The 23,128-nt window shown below is 41.8% G+C and overlaps 2 protein-coding genes across 2 annotated transcripts in view; both read right to left on the bottom strand.

Annotated features, from left to right (window-relative positions):
* Positions 1-223: 223 nt before the first annotated feature.
* LOC125225186 (Down syndrome cell adhesion molecule-like protein Dscam2) lies at positions 224-15,535 on the bottom strand. Its single transcript, XM_048128772.1, has 19 exons — positions 15,511-15,535; positions 15,109-15,429; positions 14,963-15,033; positions 14,774-14,885; positions 14,360-14,509; positions 13,883-14,032; positions 13,336-13,506; positions 13,038-13,161; positions 12,667-12,848; positions 11,971-12,138; positions 11,452-11,652; positions 10,933-11,139; positions 10,469-10,659; positions 10,201-10,309; positions 9,785-10,069; positions 9,348-9,533; positions 2,324-2,446; positions 1,477-1,624; positions 224-449 (listed from the first exon to the last, which is right to left on the bottom strand). Exons 1-19 carry the CDS (start codon positions 15,533-15,535, stop codon positions 383-385), a joined length of 2,991 nt encoding a protein of 996 aa, XP_047984729.1. The 3' UTR covers positions 224-382.
* LOC125225185 (Down syndrome cell adhesion molecule-like protein Dscam2) overlaps positions 15,320-23,128 on the bottom strand; it is a 62,169-nt gene continuing 54,360 nt past the window's right edge. The window contains exons 10-19 of the mRNA XM_048128771.1: positions 20,031-20,184; positions 19,391-19,542; positions 17,666-17,756; positions 16,920-17,095; positions 16,476-16,757; positions 16,271-16,390; positions 15,986-16,189; positions 15,762-15,909; positions 15,511-15,667; positions 15,320-15,429 (exon numbers count right to left, since the gene is read on the bottom strand). Coding sequence (XP_047984728.1) covers positions 15,604-15,667; positions 15,762-15,909; positions 15,986-16,189; positions 16,271-16,390; positions 16,476-16,757; positions 16,920-17,095; positions 17,666-17,756; positions 19,391-19,542; positions 20,031-20,184 — 1,391 coding nt within the window. The 3' untranslated portion in view covers positions 15,320-15,429; positions 15,511-15,603. The remainder of the gene's footprint in view (positions 15,430-15,510; positions 15,668-15,761; positions 15,910-15,985; positions 16,190-16,270; positions 16,391-16,475; positions 16,758-16,919; positions 17,096-17,665; positions 17,757-19,390; positions 19,543-20,030; positions 20,185-23,128) is intronic.

Genomic DNA, 23,128 nt, shown 5'->3' with positions numbered 1-23,128 from the left:
CGAGTATTACCTAACTGTTAAATTTGTTGTAAACAATTATACATATATGTGGCGCACATGCTGCTACTACTTTTCCCTTCCCTGAAATCATCTACTACGTTTATAATAGCTGTCTAGATTTCAGGAGTATTAAGTATTTATGAACATATAATTATTGGTTGAATGAACTACATAATTATTAAATAAGGCAAGGTAGGTAATAAATAAAACAAGTGTAGAAAACTGAGTTATTTAATAAAATGGTGGCCACCTTGCCACACAACATTGGGACTGTTTACAAAGTTTTAACACAATTTTATTTACATATAAGACTAGAAATCACCACGCGCTCGCAACGCGCTTACAGCTCACTCGTAACGCTCACAGCTTTCTTCCAGCGCGCTTAAAGCGCGTCACGTCGCGCGTACGCGCTACCGTCGCTTCCCCTGCCGCGCATGCCCTCGCCATACCTGCACACACAGACGAGTCCATGAATCCACTAATTTGAACACACATTACACCAGGCAACTATCATCGGCAGCATGCGGAGCGAGCAGGCATTCCTACAATGTCGATCTGAGCTAATGCATATCCAATGTGGAACAATAGGAATTCGTCGAATTTAGAGTCAATATCAATCGGGTCCAATCTGTAGCGCGCGCCTCGCGCCAGACGAAAAGCGTGAAGCCATGCTGGAGGAGGGGTCTAGTTCCGGGTCGAGCTACTTATTACCGATCCGGGATCCGTGTCCTATCCGCTACCGCTCCTTTAGAAACGGTGGCTTTGTTGGAAAGAAAACACATTTATTTGTAGCACTAGACTAAACATCAAAGTAGAAATATGACGATGAGCTTTAATTTAAATGCCTTTTTTATTAAAAAGTCGTTATTTTGAAGAAAAGTGCTACTTATTAGAAGCCGCCGAAGATTTTTTGAAAGTTAATACTGGTAGGTTTCTGTAACGGGAGCAATGAGTTAAAATAGGTAGGTATTGCTCAAATATTCGTATAGACCAAACTTTGATTTTGAGACTTTAGGAACATAGAAAAATAAAAAGTATATTTTACAACTTTTCAGGCGGTCATATTTGTATTCGACTTTGCTTGTCTCGCTTTATCCTAGCCAATTCATATACGAGTGGTCTTAGAATAAACTGTTTTTTAATATTATGTTAATGTGATACTTCACTTTATGAGTAACCTAGAAATTTTGTTGATAGTCATCAAGGTTTCGTATAAATCCTTTAGGGCCAGTTGCATCAACCACATTTGACAGACTCATCATCGTCTATGGAACTTCCCATACAATAAAATTTAACGAACGCTTTAACGGTGACAGATGGTTTGATGCAACCGGCCCGGCCCTTAGAATGTGTTCGTGAAGTGTAATTGCTCGCTGTACATTAACGTATGTGAGACATCAATAAACTACAATTACTCCAACAAACCAACCAGCAACCAACTCAATATAAAACCATATAAAACCCCCTTCACATTACCTGACGGCAGGCGCGTGATCACGCCGGCGGCGGCCGCGCGCTCCCCGCTCGCCCCGCTCCCCGCGCGCGCCCCGCACCGCGCGCTCGCCTCGCCCGCTCGCGCTGTATGACGTGTCATCTGCGCTTGACTCCACGCCGCATACCGATTCTGCCAATATACACGGTGCTCGTGAGCATTGCGAGACATTTTAACCACTCACTTGTGAGGCCACAAGAAATATTTTTTCTAAATACAGAATAGGAAATATCTTTTTTTTTGGTATTTTCACAAAAAAATGATGTCATTCATAAAACTGGCAATGAAAATGAATTTTAGCGTTTTTGAAAACCTAATTTTTGTAAGGTTTGCTTCTCACTTTTTGACATCTATCAATGAGGATGGTGAGACTATTGTCCATAATGGCGTTTTGTACTGAGTAACAATATGATTTTTTTTTAATTTTAATCGGTAATAACTCTGAAACTAGGCGAAATCCAGATAAGTATAATAATATATGCCATTTTCTATTAAAATCTTTCGCAATGCTCACTAGCACCGTGTATAATTTTATCAGTAAAATGATCGCAATAACCTTGCAAACCTAACTTACTCCAGTCTAATTTTTGAAAGGCTGAAGTAGATACAAGAGTGACACTGAAGCTTTAGTAGTTTCATGTGTTCTGCCTACCCCTTTATGGGATACAGGCGTGATTGTACGTATGTATGAAGTAGATATTTCTGATATAAAATGAGTTGTTCTCGATTATTTTGAAATATCTGGAAACTTGAGTAGGTTGAGGGCAAAAATATAGTCAGAAATCGTTACCTCTGCATAAAAAAAAATTAAATTCACAAGTAAATAACTACCTGAATGTGATCGCGTATGAGCGTGTGGCGTGTGCCGTGCGCCGGCGGGCAACCGATATGTCTCAGCGCACGCCGCGCACGGCGACCCACTCGACTCGGAGTCGCTCGAACATACGCCAAATTCTGCACACAAAGATTAATCATTATTTGTGTTGAAACAGATGCTTATAAAGTCGAAATATTTTTTTTCAATGGTGATGATTAAAATATATTTTTTTTATAATAAATTTAGGTTAAGTATATCCTAGTTTATTATAATTATTACGATTCAATTAATTAAAAATTAATACAAAAATGACAATGTACATGAAGTGTCTTCTATGTGATGCGCCAAATAATTCGCGTTATCGTCACAAAATATCTGTGATCCACTCATGACATGTCATGCAGCTGCCGTATTCGAACAACTCTTCTAAAGATGTGAGTAAGATATCACTGCGCAAAGATACCAATTGTAAGTATAATTTTTGATACTAAAAATTTAATATTTCGTACATAATAACAGTCAATAACTAATTTAGGAAAATTTTAGGGAAAAACTGAATGTTGTTTGTCGATTTCTGGCACTCCTGATCTGCCCTTTTCAGCATTATTTAAATATCTAAAATTTACGTACAAGAGAGTCGAATCGGACCGTTAGTTCAATATTCACAATTTCACAGTGGGTACATGTAATGTAGCGAGATCTGGAATTGAGTCGTGAACTGCATCGACTGCGGGCAGTGATCTAGCGCAAAACCGATTCTTGGCAAATATTCCCGCTTTCGCAGAAACCAATAAATATCCAGAATAATGTATGTCTTATTGCAGTTTCCTCTTGCATTTATTGGCAGTGCACTATAGTATCAAATGTAGACTTTTCCTTATATCTGTGTAACATTTCGAACAGACTTAATGAAATTTTCTCACTGAAATGAAGTAGTTTAATTACGGCGTTGAAGGGCGCGCGAGCCGTGGAAGTGGCTAATAAAAACGCCTCTCGGGCTTCTATTTTACACGCTGTAAAACGGTATATCTTGGTGGTTTTCAACAATTTATAATGTTAATGAATAATTGTGCAGCATTTTCAGTATAAAATACAGGTTGTCATTTTTATAACCGGCAATATTTTTTGGACGTCTACGGGTCACTCTCATAGTAAACGCTGCCAAGTATGTTAAACGAAAATATGCTTGCCATCCATATATTATTTGTTTGTAAACTGTTGAGGACAGTTATGAAACTTCCAAATTAAATGTATAGACCTAAACAGTTGGTAAGCTTATTATTGCAGTAGTATTAAAACGATACCAATTTGATCCAATTTTGTAAATAAGACTAACCAGCCATATCTATAATCATTGAGTACCTATTCATAATATGTTATCAATGTTATTATAATAGTAATAACTTTACAGCCCACTTCTGATTTATTATCTGTATTTTATTATTGGTTCATAATGTTTCAGTAACTTCCTTTAAATATATAATTATGAATTTATTTATGTAACTATGTAGTCTATAGTTGATCGTTTGATCGATTCTAACAAATATACGAGTATCCAAAACGCTATTAGGATTATCTCTTTAGATTAAGTGGTAGTAAAAAGTCTAGTCTTGTATTATGAGTACTAAAATAATTGCCTGACTGTAGAAGCAACATTACTTTAGCGATGCTACAAGTTGCAAGTAACAGGACATCTATTTAGATATACATCTGTGCATCTGAGCCTGTGAGCCTGTTCTCGGCAAAGTGGAAGGCCGGGGAGGCACCTCGCGGAAATTGCAAACTCGCTCAATGGAACCAGAGATAATGCCTCGGGAATGAACTATTATTATTTTACGGCGTTTTTTAATATCCTGTCGCGTTCGCCGCGACTCCGGTAATGAGTTTTAATAGTTAAGCGTTTGTTATTTTCTTGGTTTATGTGGCGCTGAAATATTTAAGTTACGCGGGAACCGTCGGCTGTTAAAGGCTTACCCCCTTATTCATAAACGTTCACTAAAGTTATCAGGCCGATAAAGTTCGTTTGTCCCTTTCTATTCACACCAATACGTCGGAAAAGGACAAACGAACTTTATCTGCTTGATAACTTTAGTTAACTTTAGTGGACGTTTATGAATAAGGGCGTTAAAGTTTTTCAACGTCTTTTTTACGAAATCAGTAATTTAGTAGGTATTGCATGTGAGAGCTAAAATATTATAAGGTAGTATTTTACCTATATAAATATTTATACTGGGGAAACTTCATACAACCCACATAGCCAGTATCTCGACGCTATGGTCGGTAGGGTAAAAAGTACTTCCTTGCATTATCGCTTACAATTTTTTCCATTTTGCTTATACTTATTGCAAACGTAAACATATAAAAGGCAAGCAAACAACGATCTTCTTACAGCACATTGAATATAATAGTTATCACGGATGCAGGATACTCGCCGATGCCTACTTACTAATCCCTTCCCACTGAGCCACCTACATTTTACACTGCCTAGATATCGATTGCCGACCGATTATTCCGACCCCAATCCCTATTCTTATCCCCGTCCCTATCTCTATCCTTGCCCTCGTCCCCGTCCCCGTCCCGTCCCTGTCCCTCCCCTATCCCTATCCCCGTCCCCGTCCCCTATCCCTATCCCTATCCCTGCCCCTGCCCCTGCCCCTGCCCCTGCCCCTGCCCCTGCCCCTGCCCCTACCCCTGCCCTGCCCCTGCCCCTGCCCCTTTCCCTGCCCCTTTCCCTGTCCCTGTCCCTGTCCCTGTCCCTGTCCCTGTCCCTGTCCCTGTCCCTTTCCCTGTCCCTGTCCCTGTCCCTGTCCCTGTCCCTGTCCCTGTCCCTGTCCCTGTCCCTGTCCCTGTCCCTGTCCCCGTCCCCGTCCCCGTCCCCGTCCCCGTCCCCGTCCCCGTCCCCGTCCCCGTCCCCGTCCCCGTCCCCGTCCCCGTCCCCGTCCCCGTCCCCGTCCCCGTCCCCGTCCCCGTCCCTGTCCCTGTCCCTGTCCCTGTCCCTGTCCCTGTCCCTGTCCCTGTCCCTGTCCCTGTCCCTGTCCCTGTCCTTACCCCTGTCAAATTATCAGGCTAGGGGGTGAACTTTGAAAAATCCTTTCTTAGTGCTCTTCTTATGGCTATTTTGGATATTTTAACCCTATTGCACTACAACAGGGGAGAAAATTTATTTTCCACCTCATTAGATTTTAAAATCGTTGTATTTATCGTAATCAGCGACCCGATAAACCATAAAAACGATACCCATATTGTGTTTTTGACTTTACCCCCTTTGCACTTATTTAGGGGTCAAATTTTCAAAAAACCTGAAACATGTATTTAGTCATATGTCTTTAGGAATCCTCCTGTGAAGTTTCGTATAAAATAGTCAAACTAATCTTGTTTCCCCATACAAACTTTGAACCCCCATTTGAGTCCCTTAGGAGGCGAATTTTGAAAAATCCTTTCTTAGTGCTCCTCTACAATATATAAGGAACCTACGTGCCAAATTTGACATTTCTAGGACCAGCGGCTTCGGCTGTGCGTTGATATGTCAGTCAGTCAGTCAATATCATCTTTTATATATATTTTTGATATTTAAACCCCATTGCACCACAACAGGGGAGAAGGTATTTCACTTCCGCCTCGTTAGATTTTAAAAACGTTGTATTTATCGTGATCAGCGACCCGATAAACCATAAAAACTATACCCATATTGATTTTTTGACTTTATCACCCCCTTTTCACCCTTTTAGGGGTTAAATTTTCAAAAAACCTGAAACACGTATTCAGTCATATGTCTTAAGGAATCTTCCTGTGAAGTTTCGAATAAAATAGTCAAACTAATCTTGTTTCCCCATACAAACTTTGAACCCCCATTTGACCCCCTTAGGAGGTGAATTTTGGAAAATCCTTTCTTAGTGCTCCTCTACACTACATAAGGAACCTACGTGCCAAATTTGAAATCTCTAGGACCAGCGGTTTCGGCTGTGCGTTGATATGTCAGTCAGTCAGTCAGCTTCTTCTTTTATATATTTAGATTAAACATTCCCATGATGGCAGATCTGTGTCAGCTACAAGCAGATAATTGGCAGGAAGCTCTGCAGGATCGGGATAAGTGACGTGCTCTCGTTTTGGAGGCGAAGATTCTCTTTTTATCGCAGAGCCATATTATTAGTGAGTCAATTAGTTATGTTGTGGACAAAAAATTTATTACCTACACTTTGTAAGACTGACCTAAACAGTAGCAGGTATGATTAATTGAAACAAATGTGGCAACTTTAGTGAAATCCATTAAGGGTTAAGGTACGGAAGGTTTTATACGAGGACGAAGGTAAGTAGCTTAAGTTGAAAAACTCGAAATAGATTATTTGTTTGGAATCAAATATTATTACGACTAATTATAACACTGGTTTCAGGGTACCTGTGTTTACTATTGTAGGTACTAATAACGAAGAATTCGAACAAGTTAAAATAATTGTGGAAATAGCTGTTTATAGCAACAAAGGTGCTAATTTTGCATTTTTTTACTATAAACCTGAAAATTTTGAATGTCATTTGATAATTGCCAGTCACTTTTCGGTGAAGGAAAACATCGTGAGGAAACCGGACTAATTCCAAAGGTCTAGTTTACCATTCGGGTTGGAAGGTCAGATGGATGGTTGGAAAGCGAACCCCAGGCTCCCATGAGCCGTGGCAAATGCCGGGATCACGCAAGGAGGATGATGATGAAACCTAAAAATTTACCAATATTTATTTTAATAACGACAATTTTCCTATTTATTATAATTCTTATCAGATGAAAGCGTCTTTCAAGTCAAGTCAGCTGACTCCTTTTGTTGTGTTTGAAAGAAAAGATGAAAGCTAAAGCAAGATTTATATTGAAAAACAGAAGCTGTTCGAAAGATAACGGAAGAATTTCAGGTCGAAATTTTTAAACCCGTCAAGCGAGCGACAAGGTAAGATAGCCCAAGCACTGCGCCGGACAGCTCTGCCTATTGTAAGACCAGCGCACAATTATAAAGTCAAGGATCGAGCGGATATTGCCTCCCCCTTCCACGACGATGCCTCATGGCGCTTTATTGCGAAAATCTGCAGGACGTATTTTATTGGAGGCAATCAACGCTGGGTTTTGCATAAAAGGCGCGGAAGATAATGCTTTAAAGGCCCCTGAAGAAATTTTATGGCTCGCGGTTTTTATTTCCTCAGAGTAATGGTCGGGGATCGAAATTTTATTTGAGCACTCAAGATTGAAATCGGCGACCGCGTGCGAGTCTTTGTTTACGGCAGAAGCCGGCACACGCTGAATACACAATCACGCTTGCATGGTGTGGTTTCCATGTTTTAATTTAGCTCTTAACTTTATTGGAAGATAGGTTATTACCTATCAAAAAGTCGAAAATTGCAATGTCGAATATTAGTAGCCCGAAAACGCTTCCCATTTTATTAATTGGCCTAAGTTTTGTTTGCCCGAAAGTATTTACGTTTCCCCTATTACTATTATTAAAGAAGTAAATTAAATACATATGTTAGACTACATACGACGATCTTAATTCTAAAATCAAGTACGTTGAGCACACATATTTATTAGTAGGTTAGGTTAGATACCTCTATAATATAATGATTTTAATTTGAGATACGAGTAACAAAAATCTTTCAGGATGCCGATTTTTGAATCTCGGCCATTCGATTTCGTGAAATTCGTTCAATAATATCTCCACTATTAGCGATTTAAATTCTACTAATGATTCACCTGCATCTATGTATCTTGTTATATGTTGTTTACCAAATAAATATTTTTTCTTTCTTTCTTTCTTTTCTTTACTAACAAAATAGAAAACGAGTGGTTATTACCACTAGTTTTAAAATTACTAGCCGTCCTTTTTCAAACATAGCATTACGTCGTTTCCCACAGACTTTCGAACGGCATATTCGTGCGTTCGAAATTCAATAATCGATCCCCTGTTATCTGTGTAATTGTTTTCTTTCAGAACACACTCGCTTGCTTAAATAAAAACTCTGATTATCGGAGTCTCAGAAGCTCATCTTTCCGTTAATACGTTATTACTAAGAAATGTCTTATGGCACGTGCAATTTTATATTATTTTTCTTGAACAACCGTTGGATCTAAAACGTGACTTAAATAAAAACAGCTAGATATTTTAAATATAAATTGGCAATTTTATCTCTATAGATTGGTGTAGATTTTTTTAAAATCAGGTCACTTGTTAGTGCTCTCAATTTATTACAGAAAATTCAAGTGTTTTCCGCAATATTTCACACTTCGTGTCGAGTTACGTTGTAATTTGCCACGGAAGGCAATCGCGCCAAAAATGATTGACGTGTTTGAAGTTTGAAGTCATCGTCTCAGTTTTCGTACGGAGTGTTGAGTATTATAAGAAACTTGAGGCATGTCGTTTAATTTATTGCGGTGTGGCAAGCAGCAATTCTTAGAAATACGGAGCCATTCATTCGCCCTAAAATAAATACTTCTCCATATTTGTACTGGTGATCTCATAATGTGTCCGAAAAATCTAAGGGTTCGCTACTGTGTGCGTAGCCGCATATGCACAAACGCTCACGATAATATCTATTTCGTAGCTATCTATCTCTAACGTTCTTGCGTATATCGGCGCGACAGGGCCAGACTACATTTCTGCAGCGTTTCGGTGGCGTTTCGCGTCACAGAAATGCCATTCGGCTACGGAGCCTGGCATAGTTTGGAGAGCCGTGTGGTGATATTCAGTTCTTCCAAAGTAGAGATGTTAGTTCTTCTAGCTGTCCAAGTTAGGTATACGTAGCAGTCTTCGCCAGTACCACATCTCAAAAGCGTCAATCTTAGCCATAGACTGTATAACGATAATAGAACTAACCCGGCGCATGATGTAATAAGTTAGGACGTGATGGTGGAGCCGCCATCGCTAGTGGCGACGCGCGACCAAACGTGTGTAAGTGCAGCGCACATCCAGCACGTCCGCGTGTCGTGCCTGTTGTGCCCGTATTGGTCGCACCACTGCCCATTCCTCATATTCCTATAGTGTGTTTTTAAACAGTAATAGACCTCACCTGGCGCATGATGTAGTAAGTTAGGACGTGATGGTGGAGCCGCCATCGCCAGTGGCGACGCGCGACCAAATGTGTGTAAGTGCAGCGCACATCCACCACGTCCGCCTGTCGTGCCGGTCGTGACCGTGTTGGTCGCACCGCCGCCCATGCTGAACGTCGCGTACGGGCTGATCTCTTCTAACTCACCTTTGAAAAATATGCTAGTATAAAAATACTGTCAACGCCTAAAGAAAAATAAATAATTGACGACCAATGTAATGCTAACGGTTCACAATTTGACGTGTCGCCAATAGTATCAGATCAATTTGAGAGCGACGTACTTTATTTTACAAACTGCAATTAAATATAAAATGTTGTATAGGTTGTACAGAGAGTGTACTTCGTAATTTATGATTTATACGAATGACTAAGTAATATTCATTGAATACTATATTTACCATTTGGTGGCGTAAGAGTCTTCCCGTTCCTCTTCCCCGGCTCTGTAGTATAGAGCTGAGGATGAGGATGTGCGGGTCGCACGGGCGGCGGGGTCGAAGCCCGACGAGCTCGCAACAACGCCGCCGCGCCAGCACCCAGCAACGCTGCTAGCGCCCCAGCCGCTAACGCTGGTGCTAACCCGCCACGCCATGTGCGGGATTCTGTGTCACCACCTGGAACGCCTTCGACGCCTGCTGGCGAGGCGCCTTCTTCTACTGCCAGCTCGACAGGGTCACCGATTCTTTCTATTGGATAAATGCGTGAACCATTAATATTTTTGTTTCTTATTTATGAATCAGTAACCAGTTTTAGGTACGTTAGCCAAAGTTAATTGAGAAGAACAAGTTTCCAGGTGTAATTGGTTCAAGTTTCTTACCACCAGACCGCGCTCGGGTAGCCGCACGGTACCGTGCGCGGGTTACTGCCGCCGCGCCATGAGCTGCCACGCGCACCTCGTACCAAGCGCCCGGCGCCAGACCACCCGCCTGGACAAGTTGGTTTCGATTAGTTTATTAACCCAAATTAGGTTTTCCGACTGAGTATGTGACTCGGCTACATGCCATAAAACACAGCTTGGCTTGTCCGATAAATACCTATAAGAGAGCAACTCAGTAACTGACAAATAGAACAACTATAATAATTACCTCAGCAGTCTCGCCATCTTCTGGTAATGCGGACCAGCCGCCTCCAGCAGCAGGACGTAGCGCCACGGTCCAGCGAGCGATAGGACACGGCGGCTCCCCGCCCGCGCCTCCCGCTCGCCAGACGAGCAAGTTGAGCCGCAGCGATGTGCTGTTGGCCCAGATGAACGCCGCGCCTGGTGGCGCTCCGGCTTCTACACATAGAAATGAGATTTTAAATAACACATGGCAATGAATGAGATTTTAGTGAACACCAAAATAATTAGGCGTGTCTCAGTCAGTAGTTCTGAAATTTCTGAATCTTTTTCATGTAATTGCTTAATAATCTCACTTCCTACAGCTTTACTGCTGATTTTTTGGCGAAGTACTTATATTATTTCACCAGTGTTTAACTAACGGAATATTTGTGAAACCTTTGAAGATACAATGCATGACTGTAGTTGATGACTTCATTAATGTATACTTACGGCGTCCAGTAGTAGCGGCTAGCAGTGGTGTTGAAGGCATGCTCATGCCGGCTAGCGAGTGAGCGCGCAACCACACTTTGTGCCGCGCCCCGCATGCAAGACCTCTCAGCGCGCGAGAATATCCACCCGCGTTCGCGCCCGCTGGGACTCGGGCTGAACGCGCCGTGCCACCAGTGGCACCTTCACGCGTCCACCATATTGTGTAACCTGTTCGTCGAATTATATAAGTTTGTGTCTCTACGTGGACAATAAAACACGCTGAGTTTCAGGATTTGTTAAGATCTCAATCCATACTTTAATATTATAAATGGGAAAGTGTGTGTGTCTGTTTGTTTGTCCGTCTTTCACGGCAAAATGGAGATACGAATTGACGTGATTTTTTTAAATGGAGATATTTGAAGGGATGAAGAGTGACATAGGCTACTTTTTGTCTCTTTCTAACGCGAGCAAAGCCGCGGGAATAAGCTAGTTATACCTATAAAGTCTCATAATTACCGCAATTTTTGATAGATTTGATACCTAATATAGGCTCCGTTTCTATATGTGCCGGCGCCGCGTCCCAAGCGACGAGCAAATCATGGTGATCAGCGCGCAAGAGCCGCGGCGTGAGCGGAGCGGCCGGCGGCGTTCGAAGGTCCACTCTCCATGTCGCTATGTCGCTGGACCCATCCGCGCCAGACACGAGGCAAGTGTAGTTGCCCGATGAGTCTGGTTCTAACTCTACAAGAATAACAAAAGTTAGATAGGGAACTTGAAGTAGAATCATGGGCAGATGTTATAGTGATGACGAATTTGGTCACACGTAAGAAATGAAAATGAGGTTAATCGGAAGTGAAAAACTGGCTAGGACTAATATCAATAAAATTGGTGGTATTAAAAATATTTCACAATACACCCTGTATACTTCTTTCTAAAATCCATGAGTTGGAAATAATGACATGGAATTTAAAAAAGTTTGAAAAAGGGTTTTTTCATGTGGCTTAGTGACCTGTCGTTAAAGTCTGATTCCTATTTATGTCTGTGTGTGTGACCGCTTACCATGTATAAGCAGATCCCCTGCTGCCGTGACAGTGTGCCGTCGCGGCAAAGGTGCCCAGCGCCGTCGAATGGGCCCGGAACCTCCACCCGCGACCACGCAGCGTAACCGCACGCGGGTGCCGCGTATCGCGCGTATTGTTCTCGGCCATGACAGCACGCGCACTGGCGCTACGGTACAAAAATCAGTTATTAGTAAATTTAGTGGGATCGTATTGTTACATACAATTGGTTATACGACAGGAGTAAGTAGGTGGTTCCTGTGTCAGTAGGGGCTTTTTGTGTTTATACGTGCATATAACATCCCACCAGGAAATAAATAAGTCAGAAAGCCCTAGAACAAGCAAGAATAAGCGATACAGCGAGGAAATGTCGACAGTATCCTTGGTACAATGCCTCAAGGCCCTCAAAGGTCTATTTTAGACATTAGCTAGCTTTTAAGTTTAGTCTTAGTTTCTTATATAATTATGTAAATATGTTCATTATCATCCTCCTTGCGTTATCCCGGCATTTGCCACGGCTCATGGGAGCCTGGGGTCCGCTTTGACAGCTAATCCCAAGATTTGGCGTAGGCACTAGTTTTTACGAAAGCGACTGCCATCTGACCTTCCAACCCGAAGGGTAACTATAGGCCTTATTGGAATTAGTTCATGTAAATACAGATATTTCCATCATAAGAGTATGTAGATGTATAATTACCATTACTAGCTGGTGCCGCAGTGGCGACCCGTCCCGGCTCTCCCGAGCCAGCGGCGTTATGCGCGCGCACCCAGAACTCGTACAGCACGCGCTCGCGCAGCCCTCTCACTTCGTGCCACGCCTCACCCTCTTCTTCTAGTTCCTCGTCTGGTTCGACTCGTTGCGACCATTCCCCACCCACTCTTGCAACAGAAACAATACATTGTTATCAAAACATGAACGCTAGAATATGAAATTCAAAACGACACGTACAGCAGGATTTAAGCCTTTTACGAAGCTATACGACTATTGGTACGAATAGGTACGATAATGGCTTTATACAGGGTCGAGAAAGGAACGACTACTGCACAGTTACTACAGCTATAACTTACTTGTCCCGCTCCTTAGTGTATAATGTAAAGTGGCTGATGCGTGTTCGTGGCGGTGCACGCCACGACACGCGGACAGTGCTCGCGCTTGATGCCAACGCGCGAACTGAGCGTACTGCTCCAGGAACTGTCAAAGTATTTCATAAAATCAAAACTTAAGAAGAAACCAGACCAAAAACGTGTGATCTAATATTTCTAGGTGAAACTTGCTCGCATCTTGGAGTTAAGGGCGCAAGGGTGCAACACTATAGGTCAGGAAAGACTGAAGAATTATGTGACAAGGCATAGGACGTTCACTTACCGTCGTCAAGTGTAGTACAAGTGACAGTCGAAGAAGGTGGTCCGGGCCCAGAAGCAGTGCGGGCTCGAACCCAAACGGAGTAGTTCGTTGCTGGCCGTAGCTGACGTAAGGTAGCGCCTGAGGCGCCTGACGCTGCTGCTGCCACTCCACCGCCCGCAGGACCATTCCACGCTTTATAAAACAAGAACTTTGTGAAAAGTACGCACAAGCGTTCTTCAAATTCAAAGTTTAATCTAACTCTGACCAAATAGTTTATTAACAATGTTGAAGAGTACGCTGGTGACTGCACTATCAGTTAAATTAAGATAAAAATGTCGTCTTTCACTCCACGAATAGAATAGAATAGAATAAACGTTTATTCGTGAACACAGGTAAGACAAAATACACATAATAACAACAAGACAGAAAGGAATGAAGTGCCACGAAATGGCCTCATCTCAGCATGTTGCTGGTGACTTCCAGCGCTGATCTTCCGATGAGACCATCAAGTGAGAAAGATGACGGTGCGGTGATGATGAATGACGTACTGTGTGAGATGTAGGATTACCTGGCGAATCATATTGGGGAGCATAGTGGACGTCGTAGCCAGCAAGCGCCGGTGCTGGCGGTGGAGCAGGCGGTGCCGGCGGTGACCACCATACTCGCAACGAACCCGCTTCTGCTGAGCACCTCACCCCGCCTACAGCCTCGAGGGGTACTGTCAAACAAAAATGGCATAGTCATGTCATGGTTAAGTGGGATAGTCGAAAAATACGGAACAAGGTGAAATGACAACTGATGATTTGAATTTTATCTTGAATTTACAATTAGTCAAAGAAGTCCCCCAAAGTGGTGATGTACTACCTATCTATCGTTCCACCCAGATTTCTTAGAAAATCTATTCACAAAGATAACTTAGGAACCGTCGATAACATTGTCAAGTCACCCCAGTCGCGCACCATTTTGCAATTTTTTATTGAAGTAGTAGCTAAAATACAGTAGTCTTTAATAATCCATGCTACTGAAAGGAAAATTTTGAACTAACCTCCATCTGCAGTTGAGGCGTACACCGGCGGAGCAGGGGGGCCCGCTCCGGCTCGATTGTAAGCTCGCAGAGATACCGCGTAACGCGCGTATCTATGCAACCCACGCACTGTCAACTCGGCGCGCGCCCATCCCGCTATCGCTGCGCTACCTGTTTACGTTCAATTGTTGTACAATTAAAAGTTCATCATTATTTGTAATATCCCACGTAGATGATAGTCTATCAATCATGTAAAGTACTGAAGAGAACGCTTTCCACGAATCTGGTTGGTGGATATAAATAAAATAAGAATAAATCAATATTGGGGACACCCGGCACACCTTACATAGATCAACCTAGCCCCAAAAAAAGCAAAGCATGTAGTATGGGTGCTTGGCGATCTTAATGAGTTATGTTAAAAATATTGTACCTGACCGCGTCGCTCCTTCTTCACCCTCGCCTTCTTCATCATCATCTGCTCCGATAACGCTCTCCACGTAACCACGTATCCTAATAATTCGCCATTCCAAGAGTCACGCGATGGAGCCTGTTGAGATTATACACATGTTTAGAACAAAAACTACACACATCACTTAATACATCATGTTGGTAAATGAAACTCACCGTCCAGGACACTAGCAGTTCTCCTGGTGCAACTGCTCGCACTCTTACATCTTGAGGAGCACTTGAAGGAGCTGCAAAAACAATGTCATTGAAATTGGGTTATTGCTTTCGTAATTGATAGAAATGGTATTTTGTCAGAAACTCACCTTCCTCGAGGGTAGTAAAAAGCAGGGGTGCAGATGGTGGTGACGCGCCTACATGATTCGCTGCGGCAGCACGTAGAGAATAAGCCGATGCTGGACGCAGCCCAGACAGTATTGCCGACAATGCACCCGAAGGGATTTCTGCATCAAACGCTGTTGTTTCTATAGTGAGGTTGACTGTCAAAGCTGTTGAACCAGGCGGCGCGTGCAGAGGTGTGTATATAGCTGAATAGTGAGCGTCAGCGGCGCTTGCATCCCACACTAATCTGATCCAGCGTGCTCCTACACCACCTAGTCGCAGTCCAGCTGGAGCCTCGGGTGGTTCTGTACGACAAAATAACTATTAATATTTAGGCGACCAAAAATATATTCAGCAAATAATATGATAGTCAATAGTTAGGTTACCTTCGACATGCAGAAATACAAGCATTTCCGCACGACCGTAATGGTTTGCTGCAAGACAACGATATTCTCCAGCATCAGCACCCTCGGCTGCTCTTAACCGAAGTTCGATCGCAGTGCTTCCCCAGCACCACCAGCACCGCTCTCTGATATTGACCATCTGCGCAGCAAAATACGTAAACAAGGAAATTAAATACAGTTGTAATTCCACAGTCGCAATGGTTTAGATGATTTAATTGAAAAATACAACATACCGAAAAGAGTCAAGGTCTAAACGGCGGCCAAGTCTCGTCCATGTAAGACTAAGCGGCGCATCGCCTCGTGCTCGGCACCACAGAACAGCCTCGCGGCCGCGCACTGCTGATACGTTTCGCGGCTCAGTAGCTTCGAAGTGTGCAGGTTCTACAAACAAAATAATTCATTAGTCAATTGTTAAACATAGAAGAGTTATTAGTGGACAAATTGTAAGAATACGGACCATGAACAGTAACATTGACGTGCTTAACCAGAGGAGTACCAACTCCGTTATCGGCCTTACACCGATACCGGCCCTGGTGACGTCTAGCCGCAGCTGCAGCTGAAAGAGCACCACCTCGCGTCACCGCTCCTCCAGTGTCACCCCACTGTTGACCGCTGACCTCTTCCCATTGCTCCTCATTTTCTAAACCATTCGGAGACTCACCTAAAACAAAAAGCTGATATCCTTACATATCCAACGTTTCCAAAGTCAAGTGTATTGACATTTGTTTACTATTCCTCTTACCGACTTTTCTAAACCATGTTACCACTGGAGTCGGGTGGCCTCTCGCAGCACATTCCAATAGCAAAGGGGCTCCCAGCAAAACTGCTGCATCAGACGGTTCTGTTGTCCATGAAGGAGCCACTGTAAAAAAAGGATTTTGAGTAAATTGACAACTATAAAAGTAAGCTTTGGGATAGGTTAAATATTTTGGATAAATATGAAATACCTTTAACGCTGAGAGTAGCGCTGTAGTTGGCACTCGCGGCATGATTGGCAACACGGCAGGTGTAAACGCCAGAGTGCCTCGCAGCCAACGCGGGGAACACGAGGAGAGAGAACTCGCCGAGACTCTTCTCCTGAACTTGTAGGGCTGCCGGCAATGGGGCGCCATCCTTCAACCACGAAAAGTATAGTGGTTTGTCGCCCGACGATACGCCGCAGAGTGCTTGCGCACTGCTGCCCTCTGTCAGCTCCGCCGAAAATATAAACGGTGAGATCTTCGGCGGATCTGTCAAGAACAACTACTATTATTATTTAAATTCAAAGGATTGTAAATATAGGATATGCAAGTAGAAAAAGTGAATAAATAAGCAGTACTTATATTTGAAAAAAAAAAAAAAACATATGTTTACCATACACTAAACCATACTCGTAGGCAGCGTATACTTACTTCGCACTTGTATCTCTATCTCCCGCCTCGCGACCTGCCCGTCGGGTGCGGTCACACTGCAAGCGTACGCCGCCTGGTCGGCCGGTAGCGCGGGCCGCAGGCGTAACGCCGCGCTGCGCGCTGACACGCGCCCATTGCCACCAATGCGTTCGCCGTCGCGCCACCACCATACCTCACTGTTAACGGACACGTCAGTTCAAATTCTAAATAAAAATGGTGATTTTGCGGGTTAGGCAAGAGAAAGGCGACATATAGATTTTTGGCAATAATATTGAGAGTGTAGTTGTGACTTGTGACATGTATTTTATGAATGAAGTTGCCATATTATTTATCTGTGTAATTGTTATTTTGCGAGAATCAAAAATAATAAACGATAGGACGATAAAACCTAAACATCTTCGATAACTTATTGCATTTAAAATTACTATCTTTAATACTATCGTTTATCATCATTTAATAACATTATAGGTAAGTAGAAGAATTAATAGTACGAAAGCGTCACAGAATGTTCGGGGCCCTATACATTCTACAATATTATTATTATGTAGCAGTGATCAAAACAGAGTACCTATTGTCGTATAAGTTAGTATGTAATGTACTGTCGGCCAAGTTTGATATTCCTTGAGTAGAATTATTCATCAATAAACTAAACTTGTTCCATTTGAAACTTCACAATAAACTAGTGATTATGTTTTCGTGTAGTGATGTGTAAAAGGAATCATCCTATAGAATGCACCTCTATGGACCTGATCGGATATCCAGCGTAGGGGCAGTAGATGGTGGCGTTGGCGCCCGCTACCACTCGCACGGGACCCGCGGCTCGGATGGACGGCGGACCTGCATTGTGAATAATACATTTACATCTTAAATCGTATAAGGCCCTACAAAATTTGTTTTTTATCATGCAGAAACGTCTGCGAGCGATATTACATATATATGGGTAGATGTTTGCTATAACGACACCCTAAGCGGCGGTTAAGAATTGAGGAAAGGCATGGATAAATTCGCACACATCCAGCAGGCCTCCGTGGCGCAGTTGGTAAGCGCGATGGCCCCGGCAAGGCCAAAGGTCGCAGGTTCGAGACCTGCCGGAGGTGTGAATTTTTCCATTTTTCCTTTAATTTAAAAAGGCCCTACAAGTACAATATTCTAATGCATTTAGGGCGATAATGGGGCTGCCGCGATACTGCAGCAGCGCATCGGGGATGTTCGCGGAGGTGCGTGTGGCATGTTTTAAAGCTACCATGCGCCTGCGGGCTGCATCTCTGGTGCGGCGTGTGCGCGCCAGCTCCAACAGCGTCATCTCAATGATTGCGAACAGGTTTTGCCCTTATGTCGCATTTTGTTGTGGGCTTCATGCACCTGTGGCTGACACAGTGAGGATTAACTATAGATAATGGTTCTCTTATCAGTGTGTCAATCACAGCTGCTTGACTTTTTGGTATGTGTGTTTGTGTTGTTTTTGTGTATCTTTATATTTTATTGTAAATTATGAGTTGTGTTACTCGAAATAAATGAATTTTAATTTTTAATATAATTTTTAATTTTAAAGGTTTCCTTAAACCTATCGACGCGGAATCGACTCTAGCCAACCAAATATCGATCGTTAGTTCATACTGTCTAACCCCCTTATTGACAAACGTACTCTAAATTTATCAAGCCGATAAAATTCGTTTGTTCTTTTCTATCACGCTAATACGTTGGAAAGGGACAAACGAACTTTCTCGACTTGAAAACTTTAACGAACGTTTATGAATCAGGGGGTAAGTATTTATCTCAGTAATGTGCAGCAATTACTTTAACAACGATACATTCAATTAAATACACGTACTTCTACTTTGAGTATGCAACTACAGGATACCACACACCTATATGGGAACACCAAACAGCACATTAGTTGAATTCGTAGTTGTTGTATAAAGTCTCGAGTCACTGCGGAACACTGAAACATGTTACGCGTTCTAATACAGAGACGTCTAACTTGCTTTGTAACTGCTAATTTCTAATTTGTCGGGACAAACGAACTTTATTGGCGTGATAACTTTAGTGAACGTTTATGAATAAGGCCCCTACTCTGCAGTGTACTTGTTAAGTATATATTTCTACTGCATACTCCTGTATAATGGGTTCACCAATAACATTAGAAAGAGTAGCGCATAATTATGTAAATAGTTAGTTTTAATTTCAACAACTTTGGCTAAGTACACTTCTCTTAGCTCTTAGTCAATCATGATAGTGCTGCAGCAGCAGCTGATGTGAACGTTACGTGATTTGTTCGAAGGAATATACCTATACATAGGTACATAAATGTGTTGTGAGTGTGTAGGAATAACTCTTAGCCAACAGAGCCTACGACAATTCTCATTCGAAGTGTTGCTTCCCTATTGCACTTACGCAAGAATGCACATTGCACAAGTGTGACAGTTAGGCAACACACCGAACATGACTCACGAGAGATCCTCATATCTCACCATAAACATTGAGGCGTGCCGAATGCTCCGCAGCGCCTCGGGAGTTGTGAGCGCGGCATGTGTACCGTCCTCCATCCGCGGCGGATAACGCGCGTAGCCTCAGAACTGATACTATTTCACCGCCAGCACCTGTCTCCTCTGTGACTGTGTATCTGTGGAAAATGGGCACTTCAAGTCGGGAAATAAATGTGAGTTCCTAATTGTCAGAATTAAGGAACGTAAGTAGTTAGACTTTATCAAAATAAAAACGTTAAGTTTACATATTTTTTAAATTAAAAATTCACACCTCCGGCAGGACTCGAACCTGCCGCTGCGTTAAGTTTAGATACATTTTGTTTCAATTGATTTTTATGTCATGCCTTCCAGTAGCTTTTATTATAATATAATTATATATACCTGCAAAGAAAATATGTATAGAAAATGTCTATAATTTTATTTTGGAAGCTGTAAGCACACTCCCTATGTGCCTATTGTGGCTTATATGTGGCTGCACAAATATGTAACAAAAAAAATGTAATACTAGCTTACGAATATACTTTACGTTATCTCTCATCTACCAAAGCTAAATTCTGCTAGCCATCCCATGACCAATATCGTATGATAATTTGTTCAAAGTCTACTCTAGTAAAAAGTTTCATACCTATGAACAGCTCGGTAGTGAGCTAGTGGTTGAGCATCCAGCAGCCACGCTATCCGTGGGGGCGGCGATGCGGCGGCCGCACAACGCAACGCCACGTCACCTCCAGCGCGGAGCGCTTGCTCGATGAATGTATACTGGAGCTCTGGTGCTGATTCTGTTAAAATAATTATCTTGGTACATACATCAGATGCTTAGTATATCGGTAAAATTCCCCAATATGCAATAAAAATGATTTAAGAATTACTCAGACAGTTCAAGTTAGAATGTTCAGCATTAAATAACATTAAACAGCATTAAACCGGACGGATGCCTGAACCACTCGGCCATCGGTACACGAAGGCAAGGGTCGAAATTTCCAAGTATACGACATTTCCGAAGGCTCGCGGCGCCCTCTGAAAGCCTTGGCCACGTTTTCTTTCATTTGTATTATGACATTTATTTAATATTACATAATAGTAGTGTTAAAAATTCAAGTTAAATATTTTCTATGAAAATAATTTCACTTGTTCTTAGACTAGAATGGTCAGGGTTCGTGCTAAAGCAGCCAACACTTCAGTTTTCTATGGAAACCATCATGCGATCATGCATCATATATTATAGAAACCAAAGTGTGGGATAAACAAGAGTCATGCTTAAAGTGGGCAAACAGTTTGGTGCAAACTGATCAGTCGAGAATGGAACGTTAAGGCAACTTAATATAATGAAACGGGTATACACAAAAATTTAAATTCGAACTTCGAAACGTAGCATAGGTTTCCATTAAAGCCTTCCCTCCGGCACCGGAATTATATGAGATGAGATGGTTAATATTAACTTTACATTCATAATACAAAAAACTTCTGTAAGATTGTAACGATCCATGAAACGTATTTCAGTAGGTACAGCCAAAAATACGAGTATTACTAAGAAGAAAAAACCGGCCAAGAGCGTGTCGGGCCACGCTCAGTGTAAGGTTCCGTAGTTTTTCGTATTTTTCTCAAAAACTACTGAACCTATCAAGTTCAAAATAATTTTCCTAGAAAGTCTTTATAAAGTTCTACTTTTGTGATTTTTTTCATATTTTTTAAACATATGGTTCAAAAGTTAGAGGGGGGGGACGCACTTTTTTTTCCTTTAGGAGCGATTATTTCCGAAAATATTAATATTATCAAAAAACGATCTTAGTAAACCCTAATTTATTTTTAAATACCTATCCAACAATATATCACACGTTGGGGTTGGAATGAAAAAAAATATCAGCCCCCACTTTACATGTAAAGGGGGTACCCTAATAAAACATTTTTTTCCATTTTTTATTTTTGCACTTTGTTGGCGTGATTGATATACATATTGGTACCAAATTTCAGGTTTCTAGTGCTAACGGTTACTGAGATTATCCGCGGACGGACGGACGGACGGACAGACAGACATGGCGAAACTATAAGGGTTCCTAGTTGACTACGGAACCCTAAAAACCAAGAAAGGAAACACATTGTCTGAAATTACCATATTGTATGTGCACTTCTTGTCTCTTTTATTCATATCCTATCTCGTTAACGCTACAGCCAGCTCAAGCCACTCAGTGATAAATCTTCGTCACAAATTTATACGTTTATTTATATGTGGGCGTACTCGTAGAAACAGAAAAGCTTTTCCCTTTGTGTATGCTCATTTTATTATCATTGTTCTAACTTCTGACTCCGAGCTAACTTGGCAGAGATAGTTTTAACTTTAACACAAGGATTCTCAAGTGAACACTTTACAACTAAATTCAAATCGCAGTTTCCTAACTATGTCACTTGCTAGTTCTGTAACTACATGGACGTTTGAATGTTACATAAGTAAAGCGAAGGTAATGCATTTGGACATTATGGATAGGTGAATATAGACGCAGAAAATGTACCGAAATCACCTCAATTTTAACTGTACAGCTGGTTTAGCCAAACTCACAATAGCTTACTGTCCGAACAAAACTTTATCGGGAGTCAAGAGAAATATTGATATAACTGCAGCAATATGCTACAAAGCATGAAAATTGGCTCATAGACTACACGGCTGGCGTATTTACGTAGCAAAATGCACAATCGTATCTAAATATAAATAAATAAATAAATATTATAGGACATCCTTACACAGATTGACTGAGGCCCACAGTAAGCTCAAGAAGGCTTGTGTTGTGGGTACTCAGACAACGATATATATAATATATAAATACTTATATACATAGAAAACATCCATGACTCAGGAACAAATATCTGTGCTCATCACACAAATAAATGCCCTTACCGGGATTCGAACCCGGGACCGCGGCGCAGCAGGCAGGGTCACTACCGACTGCGCCAGACTGGTCGTCAAATCGTATCTCTGTCGCTCTTACGTATAGTCCTGCGGCGCTGGCTATATTTTGGGCCCTAAGTTAAAAAAATATTAAAGTCGATTTTGTTTTCGTTTATAAATACATTGATAACATATAAATTTAACATTTCGTTTTGGGTCACATTCCTAGGGTGCTTTTTTAGTAATTTGGTAATTTGTGGTTATAATTTTTAATTTGACCTAATGTGGTAAAAAAAATATTCGAGAGAAAAATGTAACTGTATTGCATTTAGAATGATATTTTTAGCGTGTATACGTAGTTTGGGTCAATTTACTCGAGTGCTATATGACAATTTATTATACCTAGCGAAACAGACACAAAAAAATATTCATGTTAAAAAAAATAAGAAACGTCGCATTGCCTCCTTTAAATATATCAATAAACTGAAATTGTGTTTTCCTACTCCAGTGCTTGATAAAATTTGCGATAATTTAGCAAAAATAGGTTTTTACCATTCCAAAAAATATTAAAGTTACTAGAGTTCTTATCTTATTAACTAAAAAGACAAGATAAATAAGATACGTGAATTTGGGTAAGTTTAATAGAATGCTTCGAAAAATAATACGGTATTAATATTTGCGTTCGATCAAGTCAAGCGAGCGCAGTGACGCGGGTAGTGTAGGTATTATGATACCGACCGCGCGGCCGTGGCGCGGCAGCGGGGAAGGGCAATGACCTCTCTCGACATTCGACAAACCGCACGTTGTGTACAAAACGCCAAAATTTATTTCAACTGTGCGCA

The sequence above is a fragment of the Leguminivora glycinivorella genome, chromosome 4, assembly GCF_023078275.1.
Source record: "Leguminivora glycinivorella isolate SPB_JAAS2020 chromosome 4, LegGlyc_1.1, whole genome shotgun sequence".
Classification (NCBI taxonomy): Eukaryota; Metazoa; Arthropoda; class Insecta; order Lepidoptera; family Tortricidae; genus Leguminivora; species Leguminivora glycinivorella.
The sequence above is the reverse complement of the archived record's forward strand: the minus strand, read 5'-3'. Positions and strand labels throughout refer to the sequence as shown.

Coding starts and splice junctions, on each gene's coding strand:
- LOC125225186 (XM_048128772.1), bottom strand. CDS start 15,535: ATGCTTGTATTTCTGCATGTCGAAG. Junction 13,507..13,882: donor TCCCCAATATGATTCGCCAG/GTAATCCTACAT, acceptor TGTTTTATAAAG/CGTGGAATGGTCCTGCGGGC. Junction 12,139..12,666: donor TGCGGCACCAGCTAGTAATG/GTAATTATACAT, acceptor TTTGTACCGTAG/CGCCAGTGCGCGTGCTGTCA.